Genomic DNA, 22,820 nt, shown 5'->3' with positions numbered 1-22,820 from the left:
AAGCGTCAAAGCTCGCCCGCGCAGATGTTATTATCTACGTGATCCCGCTGCTGGCAGCACCGCCCGACGTAATGTGAACATGTGTAATCGCTAATCGCCTAATCTCGTCTATCCGGCGCGCTGCAGGGCTGCGGGGCTGTGAGCTTTTGGAACTGTCATAACACGCGAGAAGATTTGAGCACTCGGGAGCTTTGGAACTGCACTCAAAGAGCGGCTGCATTCGTAAGCACCTTTCGGATGCTTGCCAAGTGCGAAACTGGGACAAACAAAACACTCGCAAGATTTCCTAAGTTCACACATCAATATACACCTCAACATGAGCTTTCTACATATTAATAAAGCTCTCAGCTTGCGTTTCATATCTCGAGCTTTTGACTGCGGGGTGTTTTGACCTTGCAAAGTCAAAAGAATAAAAATCTGTCAAAAATTTTGAAATTTTTTTGTAAAAAGTTGATTTATTTATTGTTATTTGTTATAAAATCAATAAAAATTATTAGAAAACATAGAAAATATTATTAACTATCTATTTATTACTCTAAAATTATTTTTTAATCTTTAATTTATTATTTATTTTAAAATTTATAATTTTTTTACTTTTTTCAGTAAAATTTTTGTTTTTTAGTGAAAAAATCATAGAAATATAAACATTTTTTGCAAAAAATACACAAAATACTCATGTTTTCAGTAAATTTATTTACTAGTGTATTTTATCCAAGTTGACGTTAGTTTATTTCATGTTTGCCGTTGATGTATTTCGTGTTTTTGCGCTCATTAATGATTAAGAATATCCATCCAATAGACACGAGCAAAGCCAGCGCAAAACGCGAAACATTCTCGAAACATTCTCGACGTGGAGTGGGTCCTCCACCGTGTCTTCGTTTATTATTTATTATTTGCGGTCTCTTGCGGTCTCCTGCGTCCACGTCGTGCTCGCAGCAACTCACCAAAAAAAAGTTGAAAAAAAAATAACGCACATCGAGGATAATCCTTTAAAATTAGAACGAATTACATTTATTTCTAACAAAAATACTACATAATAGACATTCGTACATACAAGTTACATTTCCAATGTAAAGAAATGGAATCGCGTGTGCTTTTCGCAGAAATATTAAATGGTTAATAATTTATCAGCGGTGCAGCGTGGGCGGACGAAAATTTCAAATCCTCGACGCGTGCGAAATCGTGCAAAATGTGAAATGGAAAATGGAAAACATACAGGACACACATATATACCTGTAACTTTGCTTTTTGCAAAGCAAAAAATATCGTAGGAAGAAATTGTGAGACGTGAAACATGAAATTTGAATTCAAGACGTTAAAACGTGTAGACACACACTGGATTCCACAGATCATCAACATTATGATAGACTTTAACTAAATAAATAAATAAACCAACATAAAACATGCAAAAATATTACTTTTATTGCATAATGATATTTGGACCGTTGTTTTGGACATATGAAAATTTAATATCCCGAAATATATTTTTAGAATAAACCTAATCTTCTGGAAATCTTTTTCTCTCAATTTTATTTTCTTCAAAACAATACACTTCGTAATGTCAAAGACATTATAACATATCAAGTTACATTATTATTACATTATTCATATTTTTATTTTGTTTTGTTTTGTTGTATAAAATATCATTTTAAAGATGTTATAATTCGTTTTCTAGCCGCCCGAGGGCCGGAAAATGTTTTAATGTAGATTTTCCGTGCAGGTGTGCGAAAAATAATATCCCGTCGAGGTTTTGAGGTGAAACTCGTTCGAAAGTGTGGCGAAGGTGATGGTGGAGGCGCCGCACACACAAGGGTTGTTAGATATTAGAAGGGCGCAACAGCAGGAGCCTAAGAAACTGCCAGCGCACACGCGACGCAAACGACGCCGGCGATTACAATATCATTTGCATTTCGGTGGATTTGCGCACATTTCGCCGCGTGTACCCGCACACCACCCCTTTTCTTACATTCCAAGACACGAAGGAAGTTTGTTACCACCTTACGGTAATTTAATTTGCATAAATGTGAAAAAATCCACACATATTTTAAGAAATTTGTGGGTTTTTAGGTTATGTTGATTTTGGGACGCAAAAAATGAGGTTAAGTTAGGTTATGTTTGTATGAGTAAGGTTAATGTGTCAAAATATTTAAATTTGTAGTATTTTAGGTTATGTTGACTTTTGTAACTACCAAAAAACGTTCAAAATTGAGGTTAAGTTTGGTTAAGTATGGTTAATATGTCAAAAAATTGAAATTTGAGTGTTTTTAGGTTATGTTAATTTCTGTAACAAACAAAAACAGTTAAAAATTAAGGTTAAGTGTGGTTATGTTTACTTGAGTGAGGTTAATGTATCAAAATATATAAATTTGTGTGTTTTTTGGTTATGTTGACTACGGTAACTAACAATAAAGGCTAAAAATTGAGGTTATGTTTGGTTATGTTTGCATAAATGTGGTTAATGTGTTAAAATATTTAAATTTAAGTTTTTAGGTTATGTTAAGTTGAAAATGATGTTAGAATGAGGTTAAGTTTGGTTATGTTCGTATGCATGTGGTTGGACACTGATAATAATAGTAAGAAGCGATGATTATTAATTAAAAGGATAACTCTCGGTAAAGTTTCGCGTTGAACACTGGAATATCGATGTGCTCGGCTGAGTTTATAGAATTCGTATAAATGGTTTTCGACCCCTAGCGCCGTCGGCGATAGATTCGAGCTTTCCAGCGCTCCCTGCCTCCTCCTCCAGCGGCGCTCGCACTCGAAACTTTAATCCACTATAATCCAGATGATGAAAGGCTAAAGTTCCGGTCGAGGATAATAAGCTCGGCTCGGTTCGGCGCTGGATCTTCGATACACCGGGGACACATAAAGCTCGGATGCCCAAGCTCGGCCGCGATTTTCGACCTTTCGCCTTCCACGAAGTAGTCGGAGAGTCCTTGCACCAAGAACCAACACTGCCGTCGCCGGTTTTTTTTATTCTACGCGGCGATTCTTTGTTGTCGACGTCGAGCGCCGTTGTTATCAATTTCTTTTGAAGGTTTTATTGTCGGACGGCGAGTGCACCTCGGACGATCCTTCTGTTTTCTACGCAGGACAATGGCTACGCATTTGGTGATAAATTACTTCAACAACTTTAATTAAAACTTTATCCAATTAAAAAATAAGAAGAAAAAAGGAAGAAATAGGACAATTTATGGAATAAATTTTAAAAATTGAAAATCAAAATTTTTTAAAACTTCAAGGGAATAGAGTAAGTATAAAGTAACGAAAGAAGAAAGTTGTGGAAAACCGAAGGAAACTTTATGACTTATAGCCTGTTGCTATGTGAGCTATAACACGCAAGTATTTTCTCTCTACCTTTGAGTTTTTTTTTCCTTTTAGGACTTATATGATGTCAACTTTTAGTAAAGTTTACTTGTACATTTAGATTCAGTCAAAGTAGGTAATTATTTGCAAAGAAAAAAGGAAAAATCTTCAAAGCTTAAAATTTTAGTTTTAATTGGCAAAATAACTATTTTAACACTAGATAAGTACATTTTTAATAAGGTTATGTTGAGTGACATAACCTACAATGTCTTGACATTATTATTTGACAGAAAATTGTGATAAAATTATATTTTGCTATGAAAAACTAAAAAAAAAAACGTAAAAATTAACGCAATTTATACAAAAATATGACTTTTGCTGCAAAATAATATTTGGACCGTTGTTTTGGACATATAGAAAAATAATAAGAACTTTATTTTAACAGAAAAAACAATCAATTTCCTAAAATTTATTTTTTTTTGCATTTTTTTCTGAATTTCTTTAAAAATATCCAAGAAAAAGTAAAAAATAATATTTTTTCTATATAAGGTTATGTATTTTGACATAACCTATAATAATATAACCTAATCTAATGCATAAAGTAACTTTCAAATAGATTTTAATCCGATTGTTGGCATTATAAATAACAATAAATAAAAGATCAAAGATTTTGATTGTTTTAGAGCAATACTAGCAATTCTCGTATTTTCCTCCGAAATCCCAGCTGATTTGCCGGGTGCGTGATTCCTCCATGCGCTTGCATGCACTCACTCATGAATAATAAATATTTGCGCCGAGATAAATTAGTTTATTCAGCAAACAGCGCGCGCGGCCGAGGAAATTTACGATTCATGGAAAATCGCACGAAACGATGCAAAACAAATGATTTTAATCACTAACTAGCGCGGCAAATACGTTCACATCGCGGTTACGCTCTATTTAGAATATTTATTCATAAATACAACAAAAAATATTATAAAAACAAAAAATTAAAAAATGAGAACATTAAAACGTATAATCTACATAGCAATTATTTTCTGTTGCGTATTCATCGCGTTAGAATTATCAAAATATTTAAAAAATGAAAATTCTAAGGATCTAAAAGAAAAACTCGAAGGATTAATAGAAAATTTTAACCTGGAACATCCGAAAGCTATAGAAGAAATGGATAATCTCCCAGATGTTATTTTTAACAAAGAATATTTACGCTGGAAGCCAAATAATCAATGTAGTTTCCGAGCATCGAAGAGATCAAAACTAATCAGATTTACTGGCAAGTATTATCCTTGAACACATCACAGATACAATCTATAAATGGTTTAAATTTACAATCATTAGAAGGATTAGAAAATTTATATCTACCTAAAGAACAACAGGAGATTTTACAAAAAAAAGATTTTTATCTTTTTGGAGCGTATTTTGATTCAAGAGGTCCTGATGTCAAAATACTGGGAATGACACAAGGAAAACCTTTGGATCTGTATTGTAATATTTGGTTTTCCAAAGGAATTGAACCGAAAGTCATAAAAGCATCACATAAATACATCTGGAACAAAGACTGGAAGTGGAAACCACATTTGCTTAATCCATATTTGTTTAGTTGTACTTTACCAGCAAATTGGATGATGAATAAACAAGGACATTTCCCGAAAGCTGTTTCTCTAATTGGGGAAAGGTGTCAGAGGACTAGTAATCTTCTAAAAGTGAATCACCCTGTGAAAATTTTAGAAGAAAATGAAAAAAATGATCAAAATGAACAAAATGACTTAGAAAATTTTTCTGAGACTAAAACAAAAGATTTTATGGTTTGTGTTAAAGGATTAGATTATCCTGAAGACATTTCCTATAAATTAATAGAATGGATTGAATTGATCAGACTTTTAGGCGCTGATAAAATCCATTTTTACATTTTAAACGTGCATGAAAACGTCGCTAAAGTTTTAGGACACTACAAACAAGTCGGATGGATAATAACCGAAGGTTTATCAATTCCAGGACCTTCATTACCATCATCCAAAAACCGCCCACAAAAAAAACGTCATGAATTAATCCCATACAATGATTGTTTCTATAAACACCGTGAAGATTACAAATACGTAATCCTCCTAGATGTCGACGAAATAATCATGCCTAACATAGGAACATGGAAGGACCTCATCGCCAAAATGCAAAATTTAAATCCTGATATAATCGCAAGTACATTCTCAGTCCCAAATGCTTACTTCTTCGATGAAACATTAAAAAACAACGCTTTGGACAACCCTGAAACTGATTCAAAACTACATATGTTAAGGACATTACACAGGACAAAGAATATAACACAACCGTCACTTTTTATTAAAGGATTTCATAACGCAAGTGATGTTGTAACAGTGCATAATCATTTTCCAATTGAGTGTGCACATGGCAAGTGCACCGAGGTGAAAATCCATGAAGACATCGCCAAGTTGGCGCATTATCGAAGTTGTCCTGTGTTACTAGGAGATAAATGTCATGCTCTAATAGAGGATTATGTCAAGGATGATGGCATACTTAGATTCAAACATGATTTACTCCGAAATATTCAAAAAAGCGTCAGGGATATAAAATTATCTTAATTTTTACTTTCAACAACAAATATATTTCTCTTCTTTGAATATATAAAAATTACAGGATATTCAAAACATAAATTAATCATAATATCACACAATATGATAACAATAATAAATATTCTACTTTATTCTATGGGTTTTTATCTATGATAAACTCTGCAAATTTACAATAAACTTTTTCAGGTTAAAATAACACTCTGTATACTTTTAACAATTTTATACAAATTTTTTTATAACTATGAATGTCTGCCTTTTTCTATGGTTGGTAGTGCTTCTAACCTCAAAGGTCTTCTTAGGTTAGAATCAGAAAGAAAATGACCGTTTGTTGTTGATTGTTTCCTTGGAGAACGATGCCATGGCGAATGATCATTTCCGTTTTGAGTACTAGTCAGATTTGGTCCGTTGAGGTTATGATTATGACCATTGTGGTACGCTGATTGGCCGGATGGTTGCTGGTGGCGCCGCGTGGTGGCAAAATCTGTAACCGGTACTTCTAACAATTTTCCTGTCAGAGAATTAAGTGATTTGTTTAAATTTTGTTTCGAAACTAAACGACAACACAAAAACACAACAAAAACTAAAATTTTACACCAAAAAAACATTAAAATATTGTGCGTAAAATTGATTTTTAATAATTTACCTCTCCAAGTATTGAATATTTGATTCGTATTCATGGTTTGACGCACGGATTGATTCAACAACTGCGTTGCACGTTTAGGTTTGAAGTAACTTCCGACTATGTCGTCGTCCATTTTCTCAAAACGCTAAAAATAACCTCAAATTAGTAAAAATTTCATTTTTGTTCAAATAAGTGATTATTAAGCAACAAAAGCAACAAAACTTAACCAAACATGTGCTCATACCTCGCCATGTCCGTTGATGTATCCATTTCCGTTTCCACTTCCGTTTGTTAGTGAATAGTCTGGTGGTGATGTGGGGGCGCTGCTGTTTTCGGAATTCGATGAAGAAACTCGTTGATTTCCTAATAGTCCGTGGTTTTGTGTGATTCAGCGATTTCAACACATCGCAAACATGCAACAAAAAGCAAAAAACAACAAATTTTTGTGTGAGTCACGCAACTTTTTTTGGCAAAGTGACTTGTGTCTACCAAACACGCCTAAAAGAGCATTGAAGAGTATGAGAAAAAACAAAATTACAACACGGATTCTAACACTGCGAAAATTGGCGAAGTTTTTATTTGATTTTTGATATTTTCACCTTTTCTAAACGATTTTCTTCCTTATCGGATGTGCTATCAAGTCGACCCGGTGCTGTTTTACCTTTACCTTTAAATTATTGCAAATTTTTTTGAATTTTTTTCAAAAAAAATCATTTTTTTACCTGCAGGTGGAAATTTTGTCCTTTTGAAGATTAATTCGGGTAGTCTATATTTTTGGGAATCATCTGACCATACAGCTTGCTCCTTGATAGACTCCAAATCTCTGAAAACAAAAAAAATCAAAAATTAAATTTTTTTTTGTAAAAATTTTTTAAGAAAAAAAATTTACCTATAATTACACTCTTTCTTCATACTCCCACTCATTTTATCAGAAATCTGTGTCATTAGCTTAACACTCATGTCCTGTTTCCTGATGGTTTCCAAATAGTCCTGGCGTTCAGTCTCAAATTCCCCTTGAATGTCCTGAATCTCTTTCTCTAAACTTTTCACCCGGTGCCGAAAACGCCTCAACGCATCAGTTTTTAAATTCAACTCTTGAGCAATATCCTTGTATTGGTTCTGAAGGATCTCCCGGTCTTCATTGAGATCCATTTTGGCAAGGACATGCGCAATAGCACTAAGTCTCCTCTCTGATGCGATTTTCTTCTTCCTTCTTCTTTCTGATAATTCTTTATCATTGGCACGTTCACCACCAATCATATTCGCCTTCAACAATTCAATCCTTTGAAGGATTTCTTCCTTATTCACAGTTTCCGGTTTATTCGACGCGTTTATCTCCTGTTGACTTTTTATCTCATCATTTAATTTCTCTATACTTTGATTGTATTCCTCCCGAATGGTTTCTATTTGCTTCATGATATTTTCCTTCTGAGCTTTTTCATCCTGATGAAGATTCTTGAGTTTTTCCATCTCAGATTCGTATTGTTGAATTAAAAAATCACGTTTTTGATCTAAATCATCTTGTGTGTTATTATTGTTATGAATATTTAAATGATTCATGTTTATTTTTTTGTTATCACTGATAATAGTCGACTCCTCATCGACATCTTCAATTTTCAATGGTGTTGATAACCTGACTGATTTATTAAGCATGTCTTTAAGCCTTTCTATTTCTTCTTGATACTGTCTGAGTATTGCATCTTTAGGATCTTCATTAACTTTTGGTTTATTTGAAATATTTTTCGCTCTGTTTGCATATCTCAACGTTGATAATGTTTCTACATAATTTCTACTTGCAGGACTTATACACGCAATCATCAAAGTCCTTGTATTACCACCTAAAGAATCCTGTAATAGTCTTGTAAGTTTTGAATCTCTGTAGGGGATATGTTTAGCTTTGCCATCGACTAATGCAGATATGACATTTCCTAACGCACTTAACGACAAGTTAATTTTTGTAGCTTCTTTTAACCTCTCACCAGTAGCTCCTGTTTTAGCTTGTCGTTCAGAACCAGCTAAATCAACCAAATTTAATTTTCCTCTGCGGATTGTTTCAGTGTCATTACAGTTGTTTATTTGCTCAATGCTTATTGTAAATATACTGTGTGACCTTGAACTGTTTTGATTCATTAGTGTTGCTCCAATCATTCTGTTCTTAGCGCCGATTTGTAATAATTCTTCACATTCTTGCATATTGTGAACTTGATGCGTTGTGAGTCCTGCAACTGTTAGTCCTTCGTTTTGGGTATCTTTTAATGGTAGATTATTGCTATTTGCGGCTGTTTTGGACCCGTCGAATGTCAAAAGATCACGTATTTGTTCGTTGTAGATTTCTAGATAGCTTACTATTGCTAAATATTTTGTTTCAGTCGCCACGCTGATTGCTTCGAAGATATGCTCGAATGTTCGACTGATTATTCCTTTTTCTGGTGGGTTTGAGGTTTTATTGCCTTCCATTGAGTAGGATTTTCCACATCCTGTTTGTCCATAGACGAATATCGTTGAATTATATCCTTCTAAAACACTCTAAACACATATTTTTAATGTAAATTAGTGAAAAATTATTTTTTTTTATTTTTTACCTCAACTAAAGGATAACAGATGTCGTTGTAAATATTTTCTGTTTGGCTGTCAACATCATACACGGAATCAAATGTAAATTGCTTGGGAAATGCAGGTCCTTCAGCAGGATCAAAAATTTCCACCATACAATCTTTCATTTTTACCACAGGCTAAAAATTAATCCATTTTTTAATAAAATTTTTCATAAAATTCTAAAAAACTTACTTTGCTCTGTAATTCTTTCTCTTTTGCGTTCATAGGTCGACACCTTACGATGACCTTGACGTTTTCCGCCATTTTGTTTTATTGTTTTAGAAGATTTTTATCTGAAATCTGTAAACAGAATTATTTAGTAATAAAATAATGCCCGGCGCCTTCACAATAGAAAACCTTTTGAAATATTTCCATGAAACTCGCCACAACAATGGTCGACGCTCGCTCACTGCGCAATCAATTATTTAGATTTATAATAATCGAGCTCGAGGCAGGACTTAATAATAACTCGCGTCGCATGCAAACGTCAGAATATTTTTGTGTGTGGACCAAAAGGTTCAAGGAAATTCAATACACTTTTCATACGCTTGCGATATTCAGATTTAAAGTTATAATTTGTTTTGCAGTATTGTATGACGAATCACTAACGAGTGTCGTTAATGGCCGCCTGCATTTGTTTTCGTCCTGCGCGAGCAGAAAGCGTGTCATGAATGCATGAAAATGAATCGAATCGGAAAACGGCCACCGCCGCCGCCTCGCCGGGTCATTATTATCGATTAATGTGTAATGTGTAATGATATGAATAACCAACGACGCATAACGTTCGGTTTTCATGCGTGGGAGCGTCGCTGGAACGGAAAGTGATGGACGGTGACAGAAAAGAAAAGCGAGTAACACGAAAACAGATAAATATGTAAATATCGACAAGCGAAACACTTAAAACGTCAATAAGCCAATATATTTATGATAAATTTATTACGTAAGTAATTATTTCACTAATTATGACGTTTTTTTGGTTGAATTATTTGATATTAACTGGATTTTGACCTCGTTAGGTTTATTCTTTGTTTGAAAAGATTTATACCAAACGCACTCAGCCTTGTAATGATGCAGTAAAAGTCGTAGAGGGTTGCCTTGCCCTGAGTGGTCAAGTTGTAAAGCTTTGCACGATGGTAATCACTCGCCAGGACGAGGCAGGACGAGTTTACGACATACTGACCTAAATACATACGTTTATACGGTTGCAAAAATGTTTTTTCCACGTTTTATCATTAATTTGCTAATAATTGCATTGCTCTATAATCAGCATAACAATTTGTTCTAATAATATAAAATTATAGGGCAATTTGTAACTTGTTTAAATAATTTGTTTCAAATGAAATCGATTTGATTGTTTGTGAAATTGTCTCAACTTTGAAACTGTCCTGAAGTCGTAAAAACTACGACCTAGACAAAAGAAAATTGATTTGGATTCCTTGAACTATTCTTTATACAATGAATGATTTATATTTAAAATAAATTTGTATTTAATAGCATATAAATAAACTTTTATATTTTTTTGTAAATTTTTTTGTAAATTTGTTTTATTGAACGTTTTCCTTTGTCAATTGATAATGGATAAAGTCATAGTATTGAATCCCACAATATTTATTCTCTTTTAAATTTACTTTCCATTGATTTTTAATTCACTGCTCTGGAATTATTTTTTTATTAGTTATAACACTTTAAAAACAATCAAAATTTTGAAAATTCAAAAATTTTATTTTTACTAAGTTTCTTTGCAAATAATTTAAACCCCCTGTATATTATTAACTTGAAACTTACTACGCCATTTAGACAATTTAATTAGCTTTCTAAAATGGTATAATTCATTATTCTACCCTCATCAGTACTTGAAATAATCCCAAAAATGTCAAAGAAAATAGTTTGATACAGTTGTCACATTTATTGAGTCTATTGCATTAAATAATGAATGTGTGTTGTCGCATCGCGGTTGACATGGCGAATAAAAATTTAATCGTGTCACCTTTGACTTTTTCATGCACAGCGAGCATTCGCTTTCGCATGACATGGCCGAGCATTATCTTGATAAACAAACGCGTTACACCAACGCACACATTCTTCGGACTCTAAACACGCATGAAAACAATTCAACTCGTTGGATGGGTTCAACAATTTTGGTGGTAATCATCACCAATCATCAAGAAATCGATATTAATTATATATGTTTAAATAAAATAATGAAAACAACAACAAATTCTATTAATAACGGTAAATGAAACTTTCTTGGAGTATTTTACGTCATATTTTGTGTTTTTGTTTTCTTTGATCGTGTTTTACGGCTAAAATCAATGCAAGTATTTATGGAATAATTAAATATTTAAATGTTTATGCATTCTATTAATAAATGTTAATATTGGTTTTGTTTTAGTACCGCTGGAACGCGCTGAAAATAGATTTAATTGACATTTGTAGTTGACATAACCTCAAGTGTGAATTTTTAATATTTAAAACCTTTAAAATATTAATTTATTAAAATATTTGAAGTGTTAACAGGTTAAAAATAAAACCATAAATTTTAGATCATTGTAAAGTTAATACAATAACATGAAATTTATCAAACCAGCGATTAGAGAACAAATCGTCCTTGTTTGTCCTCGATATTGATAAGTCTGACATTGAAACTCACAAAAACTCACATAATCGTTAATCGCAACCTTCGATAGCACTAATAATGAATATTAATAATTGCCTAAACATTTAAATTTCAGTATTTTTCCAACTTGTTAACAAAATTGCATTCAAATGCACCTCACATACTTTATCAATAATTGAATGGACTGTCATTGAAAAGCATGATGGACGCAACTAGTAATTATAGTTCAAGGTTGAGTGCCTTTCTTAAAAATAAGTATTCAACCCGATAATTACTGCGCATTGTGTATGCGTTTGTCTCATTTCTACAATTTCTCGCATTTGTAGCGCTTGTAAAGAACATGGCATTTGTCCTTATGTCCTTAACGTCCTTTCAACACGCCCTGCAACGTGTGCACGTCCTTGTGTGCATTGGTACACGTATTATTTGATTGATACAGAGTCATAACTCGTGTTGATTAATCAATATTCATAAATATTAAATAATTAAAAGCAGAAGTTTGTTTTTCTAGTTATTTGTTTATAACAAACAGAATCTGTACCATATATAAACAAAAATTACACATGAGATACTGAAATAAATTGTTGTTATTTTGCTTTTTGGTTTGTTTAAATATCTAGTATAGTTTACGAGTTATTTCTTGTTAAAGTTGAATGAATTAATTTTAACTTTAAGTATCATGTTGAATGTTTGAATGGTTTTTACATGTTGTTGTCATGACAACAAGCTGTTTGTTTGTGCGAAACGCGCACGTTCAGCAAATTTACTTTTCTTTCTGCCTACATAAACTTAATTTAAAAGCTTGTTGTCCTAATTAAGAACGTTTTAAAAATAAAGTTTTATCTTCTTGTTTGGGTTCATAATACCACAGTAATATTATGATAAAAATGAATAATAACATAATTAACTATCAAATTAAACAAATTTACATAAACTTACATAATTTTATCATTCGTCGCGTTAATTGACGCTCTGGTAGTTCTAATTACCGTTCGATTGATTTTTCCATTAGATCACAATGTATTGTCCACATTTTAAACTGTTTCAACTAATAGTTTCGTAGAAATTCAAATAGTTTCACATTGATTTATTATGTTTCTCTAAATTCGTTGTGTAGTAGTTTGTTTATTGTTGCAAACAAGCACTGAGGGTTCATTTACTTAGGAGTTCAGGTACGAGCGTGTGGTAAACAGTGTAGCGTCGCGACGCCGTCGCATTTCGAACCGGACTGATGAACGCTGACCGACGCCGCGCTACCACCCCTGGGTTCTCGGTGGCGGCAATCGAAATCGCTCCGTGAAACGGCCGAAAGGGTCAGTCACGTAAATCGCTCGTCATTAAGCACATTTACATACGTGTTGTTGTGTTGGTGTGTCTGTAAGCACATACATGCGTAATTTATGTAAGAAAACAAGTGTAGGGTGACTCTTTCCCACGTTTTGATGTTGAGATGTTTGTTTTATTGAAGCTTTCTTCGAAATTCTAGAGTTTCGTGACATCATCAGTGATATCACGATCGCAAACTAAGAAAATCTTTAATTTATGCATTATTTGACTTGCTTATATTCATTTCTAAGTATTCCTCATCATAACTTCAGCATAATAAGCTTAAAACTTATTTTTTTGGAATGAATACATCATTTGTGCAACGATATTTTGTTTATTTTAGTAATTATACTCCGCTTGAGTAATATTAAATTGCATTCGGCGCAATATCGTATTTAATTCTTAATAGGCTTTAATTTGATACTCCATTCAATAATGCAGATGCAAAATCACGGGTGTAAGCATTAATTAATAAGTATTAAACATAATTATTTAAATTAGCCGCCAATTCAAATTTGGCGCCATTCGTGACGCCATTTGCAAACGGAAGCACCTGAAAGCTTTGGTTGCTATGGAAAACCCCTTAGCAACGGTCCATAAGAATCAATGTATGTCGGCCATCATGAAAATTGACCGGAAGCCAAAGCTAGATGACGTTGAAAGCTCCAACCAATCACAGTCAAGGAAGCTTTAACAGCTTTATTTAAAAAAGTGTCAAAACATTTCATAGTTTAATTAGATTCAATTACAAATTTTAAAACTAATTATCATCGCCATTTGATGAATTGAGTGTTAAACGTTACCTAAAAACATAACAAAAACGTCAGTCTAAGTAAACCAAGCCACACTGATCTAGTTTCTGCGTAACGGGTGAATTAAAATTGCAAATTTTACGTGTGGGTTTAATATTTTAGTAATTAGTTTGAAAAAACGTTCTATAAATGTTAATTATGCTATGTTGTTTTGTGTTTCAGGTCGTAATTAATACGCCTCTGCCAGCTTATTGTATAAACAGACGATGCATAGGTTAGGACGTGACGTTCAGGCACACCGCGATCAATAATCTCCGGACTCGGCAGATAAGGCAATTCTTAGCGTAGAAGTACGTAAAATCGCTCTCTAATAGCTTAATTTAATTAAAATACTTGTTGGGGACATTGTCTCATATCAGTAAGACCGGCTGCAACATGACTACACCAACTGAAAGCGGTGAAAACATCTTTGTGTTCGTGCCCAACATCATAGGTAAATATTTACTTTTGCTATGAATAATTCACTTCTAAATTAATAGGTGTGACAATATTAATGTTTGGTTGATTGTAGGGTATGCCAGAATCATTCTGGCAGTGATTTCCTTCTATTTTATGCCAACAAATCATGTTATTGCTATAACATGTTATGTTACTTCTGCTTTATTGGATGCATTCGATGGACATGCTGCAAGGTAAGTGTTTTATCATCATATTTATTAATTATAATAGTTATACAAGAGTCTGATTGATTTTTCTTTGTAGATACTTCAACCAAAGTACCAAATTTGGTGCAATCTTGGACCAACTCACTGACCGATGTGGCACAATGTGTTTATGTGCTGTTTTGGGATATTTCTATCCTGATTACATGTTCTTCTTCTTGATAAGCATGTCTATTGACATTGCTTGTCATTGGATCTATCTTCATACGTAAGTTATTCCGGGTTTTTATTCAAAATGCAATGTTTTAACACTATTTTGTTGTTTTAGGACACTGCTACAAGGAAAAACAAGTCATAAATTCATTGATATGTCTGAGAACCCCATTATGCATCTGTATTATACAAATAGAACTGTTTTGTTCTGCATGTGTGCTGGTAATGAGTTGTTCTATGCAGCTTTGTATGTTCTGCACTTTACTCCTGGACCATTAATTGGTAAGTTGATGAATTTTATGGATTCAAATGAATACAGATGTTTTGTTGCCTTTTTAGCTGGATGTTCACTTTTCAAAGTGTTGGTTTACTTCAGTGCACCAGTTGCTATTGTGAAGAGTGCCATCTCAGTGCTTCATTGCATTGTGGCTTGCAAGAACCTTTCCATAATAGATGTGAATGAACGTAAAGCTATCGCTGAGAAGGTGAAGTAATTGCATTACTAATTTCCTATAAAAAAGTCAAGATATTATAGAAGCAGGGACAGAAAAGGGTAGTTAATTGAGAGATAAGGTGAAGTTAATGAGGAATTCAATGGCATTATGATTGTATTTACCAATATTTCATTGTTATTTATTAACAGCCTGGGTATTATGTGAAGATATGTTGATGTTTGATAGAAAATTAGTCAGAATGTTAGGTATGTCTAAGAAAAACATGTAATGTGCGTGTTGCATGTATCCAAATCTGTCAATTCCATGTTTTTATGAATTTATGATAGTTTGTGTGCTTTAAATTTAGTTTCCTGGTTCCTCTGTGTTATATGATGTTACATATTATGTTTTAACAAATTAATGATGAAAAATGTACCTAATCCATATGTACTGTGTAAATATGTGTCAAAATATATAAATATTATTGTAAATTGAATATTTGTAATTTACTTTGACTATATTGTCTAGTTGGTGTAGTAGTTAGATCTTTAGAGGGCTGAAACAATCCCTAATATTGAACTCTTGGAAGTTTTGTAAATGTTTAGAACACGTTGTGGAAAACTGCATATAATTTACGTTTTACTGGCTCAATTTGATTGTGGTTTGCGTCCTTTTATAGCAATAGAGTTGCCCTTTTATTTAATGTATAAGTCAACCCCTCAAAGGGTTCAGAATAGCCTTAAAACTGCTATTATATTTTTAAATTACATATTTTGGACATTTTCAAAACACGACGTAGAAAGTATACCATATCATGCGATACGTTTGGCCAATTTTATCGTAATTTATTTCATCTTGTAGAATAGAAGATGCTCTTTTATCTGCTATATGATTTAATCCCGCAAAGGGCCCAAAACAGCCCTAAAAATGACATTACACTATGGCATAACTAGCAAATTCTCAAAACACACTCAGAAAAAACGTTAATATCTCGCGATCCGCTTTGCCAATTTTACTGTGGTTTATATCTTTTTGTAGAAGAGGAATTGACCTTTCGCATGATATATGACTTAACCCTTTCAAGGGCTCAGAACAGCCCCAAAAATAGCATTAAACTTTGACATAGTTTGCAAATTTTCAAAACATGCTCCGAAAAAACCTTAATATCTTCCGATCCGCTGGGACAATTTTATTGTGGTTTAGGCCCTTTTATAGAAGAAGAATTGACCTTTCACTGAATTTATAACTTAACCCCCTAAAGGTTCAGAAACTGCCCTAAAAATGGCATTAAACTTTGGCATAGTTTGCAAATTTTCTAAACACGCTCTGAAAAAACGTTAATATCTCCCGATCCGCTGGGCCAATTTTATTGTGCTTTACGTCCTTTCGTAGAAGAAGAATTGATCTTTTACCTGATATATAACTTTACTCCTCAAAGGGTCAGGAACAGCCCTAAAAATGGCAGTAAACTTTGGCATAGTTTGCAAATTTTCAAAACCCGCTCTGAAAAAACGTTAATATCTCCCGATCCGCTGGGCCAATTTTATTGAATTTTATGGCTTCTCATAGAAGAAGAGTTGCCCTTTTATTCGATATATCCTTTTGATCCCTGAAAAGCTTAGAATGGGCATAAAATTGTTACTGAAAATACTCAATTTTTCGAGAAAAATTGTTGATGTTTCACATAATTTTGTAGTTTTAATACCTATAGCGTCACCTAGTGGTGAAGTTTTATAGCTAAACGATTTTTTCTACTTGAATACAGAAACCTTATATAGTGTGTCTTTCTGCGAATAGAGGGCGCTAGTATACTAATTTCAATTAATTTTTATATTTTTGATGTTTATCCTTTACTGTTAGTATTTTTTTATTGAATATTTATGTACAAAATTATGCTTACATTTTAGGTAATTATGTCATCAAAATTTTTGCTTCTAATGTGATAAACAAGTAGAAATGTAAAGAAACAAATGTGTATACGTTGAACAACCAATAAACAAACAAACACATGTTTCATTCATCTCAAAGAAAGGATCCTATTGGATACATCCTCGGCCTATAATAATATTAACACCTACTTTTACCTGCCGAAAATATTTCACCTTCTCACACATTCTGCGATCCGAAGATTGAATATGCTTGAAACCTCTTCCAAATCAGTTTGAGTCGCAATTTAATAATTTTCGTAGCGAAATAAATCGAGAAATTGATTTTTAATATTAGGAGAGCAGAATGTACGAGAAGGCTGAAATGTTTCGGCGTGTTTTGATCGATTTTAATAAATTGCACACACGTTTAAACTGAAATGATATGCACTGTAAATGTACACCTTGCAGGATGTTTATTGACAGTGTAAGGGTTGATTTGCACTGGGTAGAAATGGCTAATATTATAATAAAAATTCAGCATAGGAGGATGTACGAGTTGACTGCAATATTTTGTCGAACTTTCGAACCATTTTAACATATTTTTGACCAATTTTTAATGAATTTATAAAAGATATTTAAATATTTTTGACAGTAATTAATAGTATACTAAATTTCCACTAGAAACATCTATTAGAAAATTATTTGAACCTTTAACTAAAAGGTAAAAATTGGGGTTAAATTTACTACCCCTTAAAAACGAATCTTTTGTAAATTTTGGGCTGAAATATACGGCAATTTCTAAAGTATTTAAATATTCAAATATCAGTTGAAAATATGTTAATTATCTTCATTAGTTTAAACGATACTCAATAAAAATAAATAAACAAATGTTAATGTGTCAATTTTTCGAATTTTCTGGTCTTCTGTTATTTCTTAACACTAAACTAATAAAGATATCAACATATTTTAAACAGTAATAAATAGTATATTAAATTTACTATAAAAGCAATAATCAGAAATTTTTTTGAACCCTTAACTAAAGGGTGAAAATTGGGGTTGAATTTACTACCCCTTAAAAAGGAATCCTTGTAATATTTGGGGCTAAAATATACGGTAATTTATTAAGTCTTTAAATATTCAAATAATTGTAAAAAAATATATTAATTATCTTTATTAGTTTAAACAATAGTCGCTGAAAAAAAAACACAAATTTTGACGTCTAAATTTTAAAATTTTTCATGTTTCTTTGTGATCTTTTATTTCTTAACCCTAAATTAATAAAGATATCAACATATTTGAAACAGCATTAAATGATATATTAAATTTTCGATAAAACTGCTTATTCAAAATTTATTGGAACCCTTAATTAATGGGTGTAAATTGGGGTTAAATTTACTACCCTTTAAAAAGAAATCCTTTAAATATTTGGGGCTAAAATATACGGCAATTGATAAAGTATTTAAATATTTAAATATCAGTAGAAATATATTAATTATCTTTGTCAATTTAAACAATAGTCCATAAAAAGGAATAAACAAATATTGATGTTGTAATTTTAGAATTTTTCATGTTTTCTAGTCTTCTTTAATTTTTTGTCACTAAACTCATAAAGATATCAACATATTTAAAACAGCATTAAATAGTATATTAAATTTCCCATAAAACCACCTATAGTATTTTTATTTTAACCCTTATGTAGAGTGTTTAAATAAGGGTTGAAGTTGCAACCCTTATACAAGTTATTTTTCAAGTATATCAACTCAAAATAATGACAATAGACACTTTATTAAATGCTTTATATAATAGTATAAATACTTTTTTAAAATTCAAAGTTGTTTAATTTTTTATTTAATTTTTAAATAATTAAAAATTTTACACGCACATCGAAAATTTCTTCATATTTAAGTTAACTTTAGGAGACTGTAACTCTTAAACCTGTTATTTAATTTGACTAATTTAAAAAGTATAAAATAAATTGTTTAATTGGGATTCCACCAACATCAAACAAATAATGATAACGTTTATCTAAGATAGTTAAAAAACACTTTAAAGTTAAAGTAATATTGTCTAACTTAAAAAATTTCAATTAATTCAAAAATCTATCAGTAGATTCCCAAAGAGTCACAAATTCATATGCACTTATTTTTTTATTGAAAAACTATTTTGGTATTTTTTTATGAATTTTTAAAAACTAATTTTTATTATTTCAGTATTAAAACGTAAATAAAATTTAAATATTTCCATAGATATTAGCGTATTCTTTAATTTTCTATTGATACCAGTTTTTCAGCCATCAAAAAACACACAAAAACGCGGTAAATATCAATATTTCCAGTTTTAGTAATTTTCCAGACATTCCGGGATTCCGTAGTAAAAACGTAGTAAGAGTTCCTAGAATTTCGTCTGGCTAGAGGAATTTGCGATGGCCGCCGCAAAACTAGGTCAGCGTGGCTGCCACCCTAAATAGTTCCATTTCATTGAATAAATCGGCAATTTCTTGGTTACATTATTGGCAATGCACAAAATGACAAGACCCTAAAAAATAAGTCACTAGATGAAAGTTTGACAGTTTGGCGCGGAAAAATGACAGATGTAAACAAACCACTTTATCTTTTCACTTCACCGAATCTTCCGATTTTTTAATTTATTACTTTGGATGTGAAATTCTGGTAATTATTACTGTGCTTATTAATATAAATTAATAGTGATGCTACCTGGGTTGCTTCAATTTTGGTGCAAATTTCTTATAAACAACTTCCAATTCATTTTTAAGTTTCTAATCATTTTGTTCTTACAATTTTACAGATTTATCACAGACGTTTTAAACAGCACAGCAAGACGTTCATTTATAGATTACAAACATTTCAGTAGAATGAAGCAAATATATAAAGCTGAACAATGTGATAGAGCAATCTGGTAAGTTATTGCACTTATTGATTATAGAACTTATTCTCATTTAATTTGATTTGCAGCATCATGAAACATTAAAACAGTGTTCCATATCATGAACAGCCACTATCAGCTGATTTCCAACTTGGATTTTAATGGTAGAGTAAGAAGAATCTTCAAATATTAACCATTCTGCTACTTCAAGTTGAGGACTGAGATTATATGGGGCACAAAGACATCTTCTACCAAGCTAACAATACATAAATCATCAAGAACAACAGCAGTTTGCCATTTTCTGTAGTGTCAATTATGATGTATCATTAACACATACTTAATTGACTTAACTAAAAGAAACAATTCATTCATTCTTCTCAATTTGTGTATGTAGTTATACATCTTAAGATTGTGTAGATGTGGTATTAATGTTTGATTCAACAGTTACTTTCTGTTAATATGTTTAATTATATGCTTGTGTAGGTTCTGTTGTGTATTGTTTATTTGTTAATTATACACTAGAGTTGTTTCGGCACAAGTTTCGAACAGAGTTTGTATTCGGATCGCAGGATGTATAAAGAGGCGAAAAAGTTTCGGCGTAATTTTATCAAGTTTTAATACCTCTAGCGCCACCTAGTTGCAAAGTATGAAAGCTTCAATTTAGCTTCAAGCTTTTATCTATTTAAATACAGAAGTCTGTAATTTTTGAGTAGAATGATGTTGTGATAGCATACCTTCCCACGAGAGGGCGCTAGTATGTACATTTTTAATTAAATTTTATATTTCTGTTATTAGTCCGTTATCGTTAATATTTTTTTATTAGAATGTTCAATGTTTACATTTCAAATTATTATATTATCAATGTAATCACTTCTAATATAAGAAATAGCTAAAATTTGAATAAGCAATGTGTATACTTTAAACAACCAATAAACAAACAAATATTTCATTGATAACAAAGAGAGCATCTTATTGGATAGACCCCTAGAAGATACAAATATTACCACCTACCTACCCACCAATCTTACCTGGCGAAAATATTTTACCTCCTCACACATTCTGCGATCCGAATATTGAGTATGCTTGAAACCTCTTTCGAATCAAGGTTTGAGTCGCATTTTAATAATTTTCGGAGCGAAATTAATCGAAAAATTGATTTGTGTTATTAGGAGAGCAGAATGTGCAAGGAGGCTGAAATGTTTCAACGGATGTTCGCGTGATTTTAACATTTTTTAAATGAATTTTTGTTGGGTTTCAACACTTTTTAACATTAATTTGTAGATTTTTAATAACATTTTTAGGGCTGCGCAGAAACTTCAAGAGTATCGAGAATACGCAAAAAAACTATAACATAACGCAAGATATAAGCAATGTTTCACAAAGTGTTTTAATAATTTGCCAACCATACCAATGTTTAATAGCATTTTTAGGGCTGATCTGGGCCCTTTCGAGATTTAACTCATATATCATCTGAAAGGTCAATTCTTCTTCTATAAAACAACATAAACCATAATAAAAATAGACTAGTAGATCTCAAGATATAAAGAGTTTTTTTCACATCGGGGGTAAAACTTCCAAATCCTATCAAAGTTTAGTACCAATTTTTGATACGGTCTGAGCTATTGGTAGGGTTCATTCATTCCTTAAATAAAAGTGTTAGTTTTCCTCTATAAAATACAAGCAGCTGCAATAAAGTTGGTCCAGACTGTCAGGAGTTATTAAATAAAACGGCATGTACAGAGAGTAAATGATTTGTTTCAATTGTCAAGAGTACAATTTCAGTGCTTCATTGCATTGTGGCTTGTAAGAACCTTTGAAACTCTTGATAGTTTTGTAAATGTACAGAACACACTGTGGAAAACAGCATATAACTTGCTTTTACTGGCTCAATTTTATTGTAGTTTGCGTCCTTTTATAACAATAGAGTTTCCCTTATATTTAATGTATGAGTCAACCCCTCACAAGGCTCACAATAGCCCTAAAACTGCTATTAAATTTTTAAACTACATTTTTGGAAATTTTCAAAACAGAATGTAGAAAATATACCATGTCCTGCGATACGATTGCTCACTTCTATCGTAATTTATTTCATAGAATAGAATAGGAGGTAATCTTTAATCTGATATATTATTTAACCTCGCAAAGGGCCCAAAACAGCCCCAAAAATAGCTATTAAACTATAGCATATTTTGCAAGTTATCCAAACACGATGTGAAAAACTCTTTATACCTTGCGATTCGTTTGCCCTATTTTATGGTGGTGTATGCATATTATAAAAGAAGAATTGACCTTTCATATGATATATGACTTAACCCTCTGAAGAGCTTAGAACAACTAAAAAAAAAAAACAATAAACTTTGGCATAGTTTGCTAATTTTCAACACACGCTCTGAAAAAACTTCAATATCTCCCGATCTCCTACGTTAATTTTATTGTGCTTTATGTCCCTTTGTATAAGACAAATTGACCTTTTGCATGATATATGCCATATCCCTCTGAAGGGCTCAGAGCAACACTAAAAATGACATTAAACTTTGTTTGCAAATTTTCAAAACACGCTCTAAAAAAGCTTCAATATCTCCCGATTCGCCAAGCCAATTTTATTGTGCTTTATGCCGTTTTGTAGAAGAAGAATTGAGCTTTTGCATGTTATATGACGTAACTCGCTGAAAAGCTCAAAACATCTCTTAAAATTGCATTAAACTTTGGCATAGTTTGCAAATTTTCAAAACACGCGATGAAAAATTCTTAATATCTTGCGAGCTGCTAGCCCAATCTTATTGAATTTTAGGTTTTCTTATGGAAGAAGAGTTGCCCCTTTATTTGATATATCATTTAGCCCCCGCAGAAGCTCAGAATGGCTTTAAATTATTATTAAAAATACTCTATTTTTTGAGAAAAATTGGTAATATTTTGGCGTAATTTTATTAAGTTTTAATACCTCTAGCGCCACC

General features: G+C 32.1%; 3 protein-coding genes and 2 long non-coding RNA genes across 9 annotated transcripts; 3 read left to right on the top strand and 2 right to left on the bottom strand.

Moving 5' to 3' along the window:
* Window positions 1–4,760: 4,760 nt before the first annotated feature.
* LOC135803293 (uncharacterized) lies at window positions 4,761–5,903 on the top strand. Its single transcript, XM_065316887.1, has one exon. It carries the CDS (start codon window positions 4,761–4,763, stop codon window positions 5,901–5,903), a length of 1,143 nt encoding a protein of 380 aa, XP_065172959.1.
* Kif3C (Kinesin family member 3C) lies at window positions 5,904–12,984 on the bottom strand. Of its 5 annotated transcripts, none has more exons than XM_065316427.1 (8): window positions 12,668–12,984; window positions 9,304–9,411; window positions 9,099–9,248; window positions 7,406–9,042; window positions 7,239–7,339; window positions 7,116–7,183; window positions 6,538–6,661; window positions 5,904–6,402 (listed from the first exon to the last, which is right to left on the bottom strand). In XM_065316427.1, exons 2-8 carry the CDS (start codon window positions 9,373–9,375, stop codon window positions 6,134–6,136), a joined length of 2,421 nt encoding a protein of 806 aa, XP_065172499.1. In that variant the 5' UTR covers window positions 9,376–9,411; window positions 12,668–12,984; the 3' UTR covers window positions 5,904–6,133. The 5 variants fall into 5 exon arrangements, with proteins under 5 accessions (XP_065172499.1, XP_065172485.1, XP_065172501.1 ...); XM_065316413.1 differs by lacking the exon at window positions 7,116–7,183 and adding an exon at window positions 6,761–6,879 and having other exon boundaries at window positions 5,904–6,390; window positions 12,668–12,983; XM_065316429.1 differs by having other exon boundaries at window positions 5,904–6,375; window positions 12,668–12,982.
* An 828-nt stretch (window positions 12,985–13,812) lies between these two features.
* On the top strand, window positions 13,813–15,611 carry Pis (phosphatidylinositol synthase). The gene is made up of 7 exons (XM_065316711.1): window positions 13,813–13,950; window positions 14,029–14,156; window positions 14,226–14,299; window positions 14,378–14,498; window positions 14,569–14,736; window positions 14,797–14,963; window positions 15,021–15,611. The coding sequence occupies exons 3-7, from the start codon at window positions 14,242–14,244 to the stop codon at window positions 15,173–15,175; spliced, it is 669 nt and encodes a 222-aa protein (XP_065172783.1). The 5' UTR covers window positions 13,813–13,950; window positions 14,029–14,156; window positions 14,226–14,241; the 3' UTR covers window positions 15,176–15,611.
* Window positions 15,612–19,220: 3,609 nt separating this feature from the next.
* Window positions 19,221–19,682, bottom strand: LOC135801284 (uncharacterized). The gene is made up of 2 exons (XR_010550348.1): window positions 19,586–19,682; window positions 19,221–19,518 (listed from the first exon to the last, which is right to left on the bottom strand). It is a non-coding gene; the product is annotated as an uncharacterized lncRNA (long non-coding RNA).
* LOC135801278 (uncharacterized) lies at window positions 19,520–20,354 on the top strand. The gene is made up of 3 exons (XR_010550347.1): window positions 19,520–19,652; window positions 19,789–19,899; window positions 19,956–20,354. It is a non-coding gene; the product is annotated as an uncharacterized lncRNA (long non-coding RNA).
* Window positions 20,355–22,820: the final 2,466 nt, after the last annotated feature.

Source organism: Atheta coriaria, unplaced genomic scaffold, assembly GCF_025399875.1.
Source record: "Atheta coriaria isolate IRGN ID8LTWV9N9 unplaced genomic scaffold, Caltech_Dcor_3.1 hic_scaffold_2_pilon, whole genome shotgun sequence".
Taxonomy (NCBI): Eukaryota; Metazoa; Arthropoda; class Insecta; order Coleoptera; family Staphylinidae; genus Dalotia; species Dalotia coriaria.
This window is presented reverse-complemented; position numbering and strand designations above follow the sequence as displayed.

What these genes read in the sequence shown, in the direction of transcription:
- Kif3C (XM_065316404.1), bottom strand. Translation starts at nt 9,375, where the DNA reads ATGGCGGAAAACGTCAAGGTCATCGTAAGGTGTCGACCTATGAACGCA. An exon ending in TCTGTTATCCTTTAGTTGAG is followed by an intron (nt 9,043 to 9,098) that starts GTAAAAAATAAA and finishes ATATGTGTTTAG; the next exon opens with AGTGTTTTAGAAGGATATAA. An exon ending in AAGAAAGAGTGTAATTATAG is followed by an intron (nt 7,340 to 7,405) that starts GTAAATTTTTTT and finishes TTTTGTTTTCAG; the next exon opens with AGATTTGGAGTCTATCAAGG.
- Pis (XM_065316711.1), top strand. Translation starts at nt 14,242, where the DNA reads ATGACTACACCAACTGAAAGCGGTGAAAACATCTTTGTGTTCGTGCCC. An exon ending in CATTGGATCTATCTTCATAC is followed by an intron (nt 14,737 to 14,796) that starts GTAAGTTATTCC and finishes TTGTTGTTTTAG; the next exon opens with GACACTGCTACAAGGAAAAA. An exon ending in TACTCCTGGACCATTAATTG is followed by an intron (nt 14,964 to 15,020) that starts GTAAGTTGATGA and finishes TTGCCTTTTTAG; the next exon opens with CTGGATGTTCACTTTTCAAA.
- LOC135803293 (XM_065316887.1), top strand. Translation starts at nt 4,761, where the DNA reads ATGACACAAGGAAAACCTTTGGATCTGTATTGTAATATTTGGTTTTCC.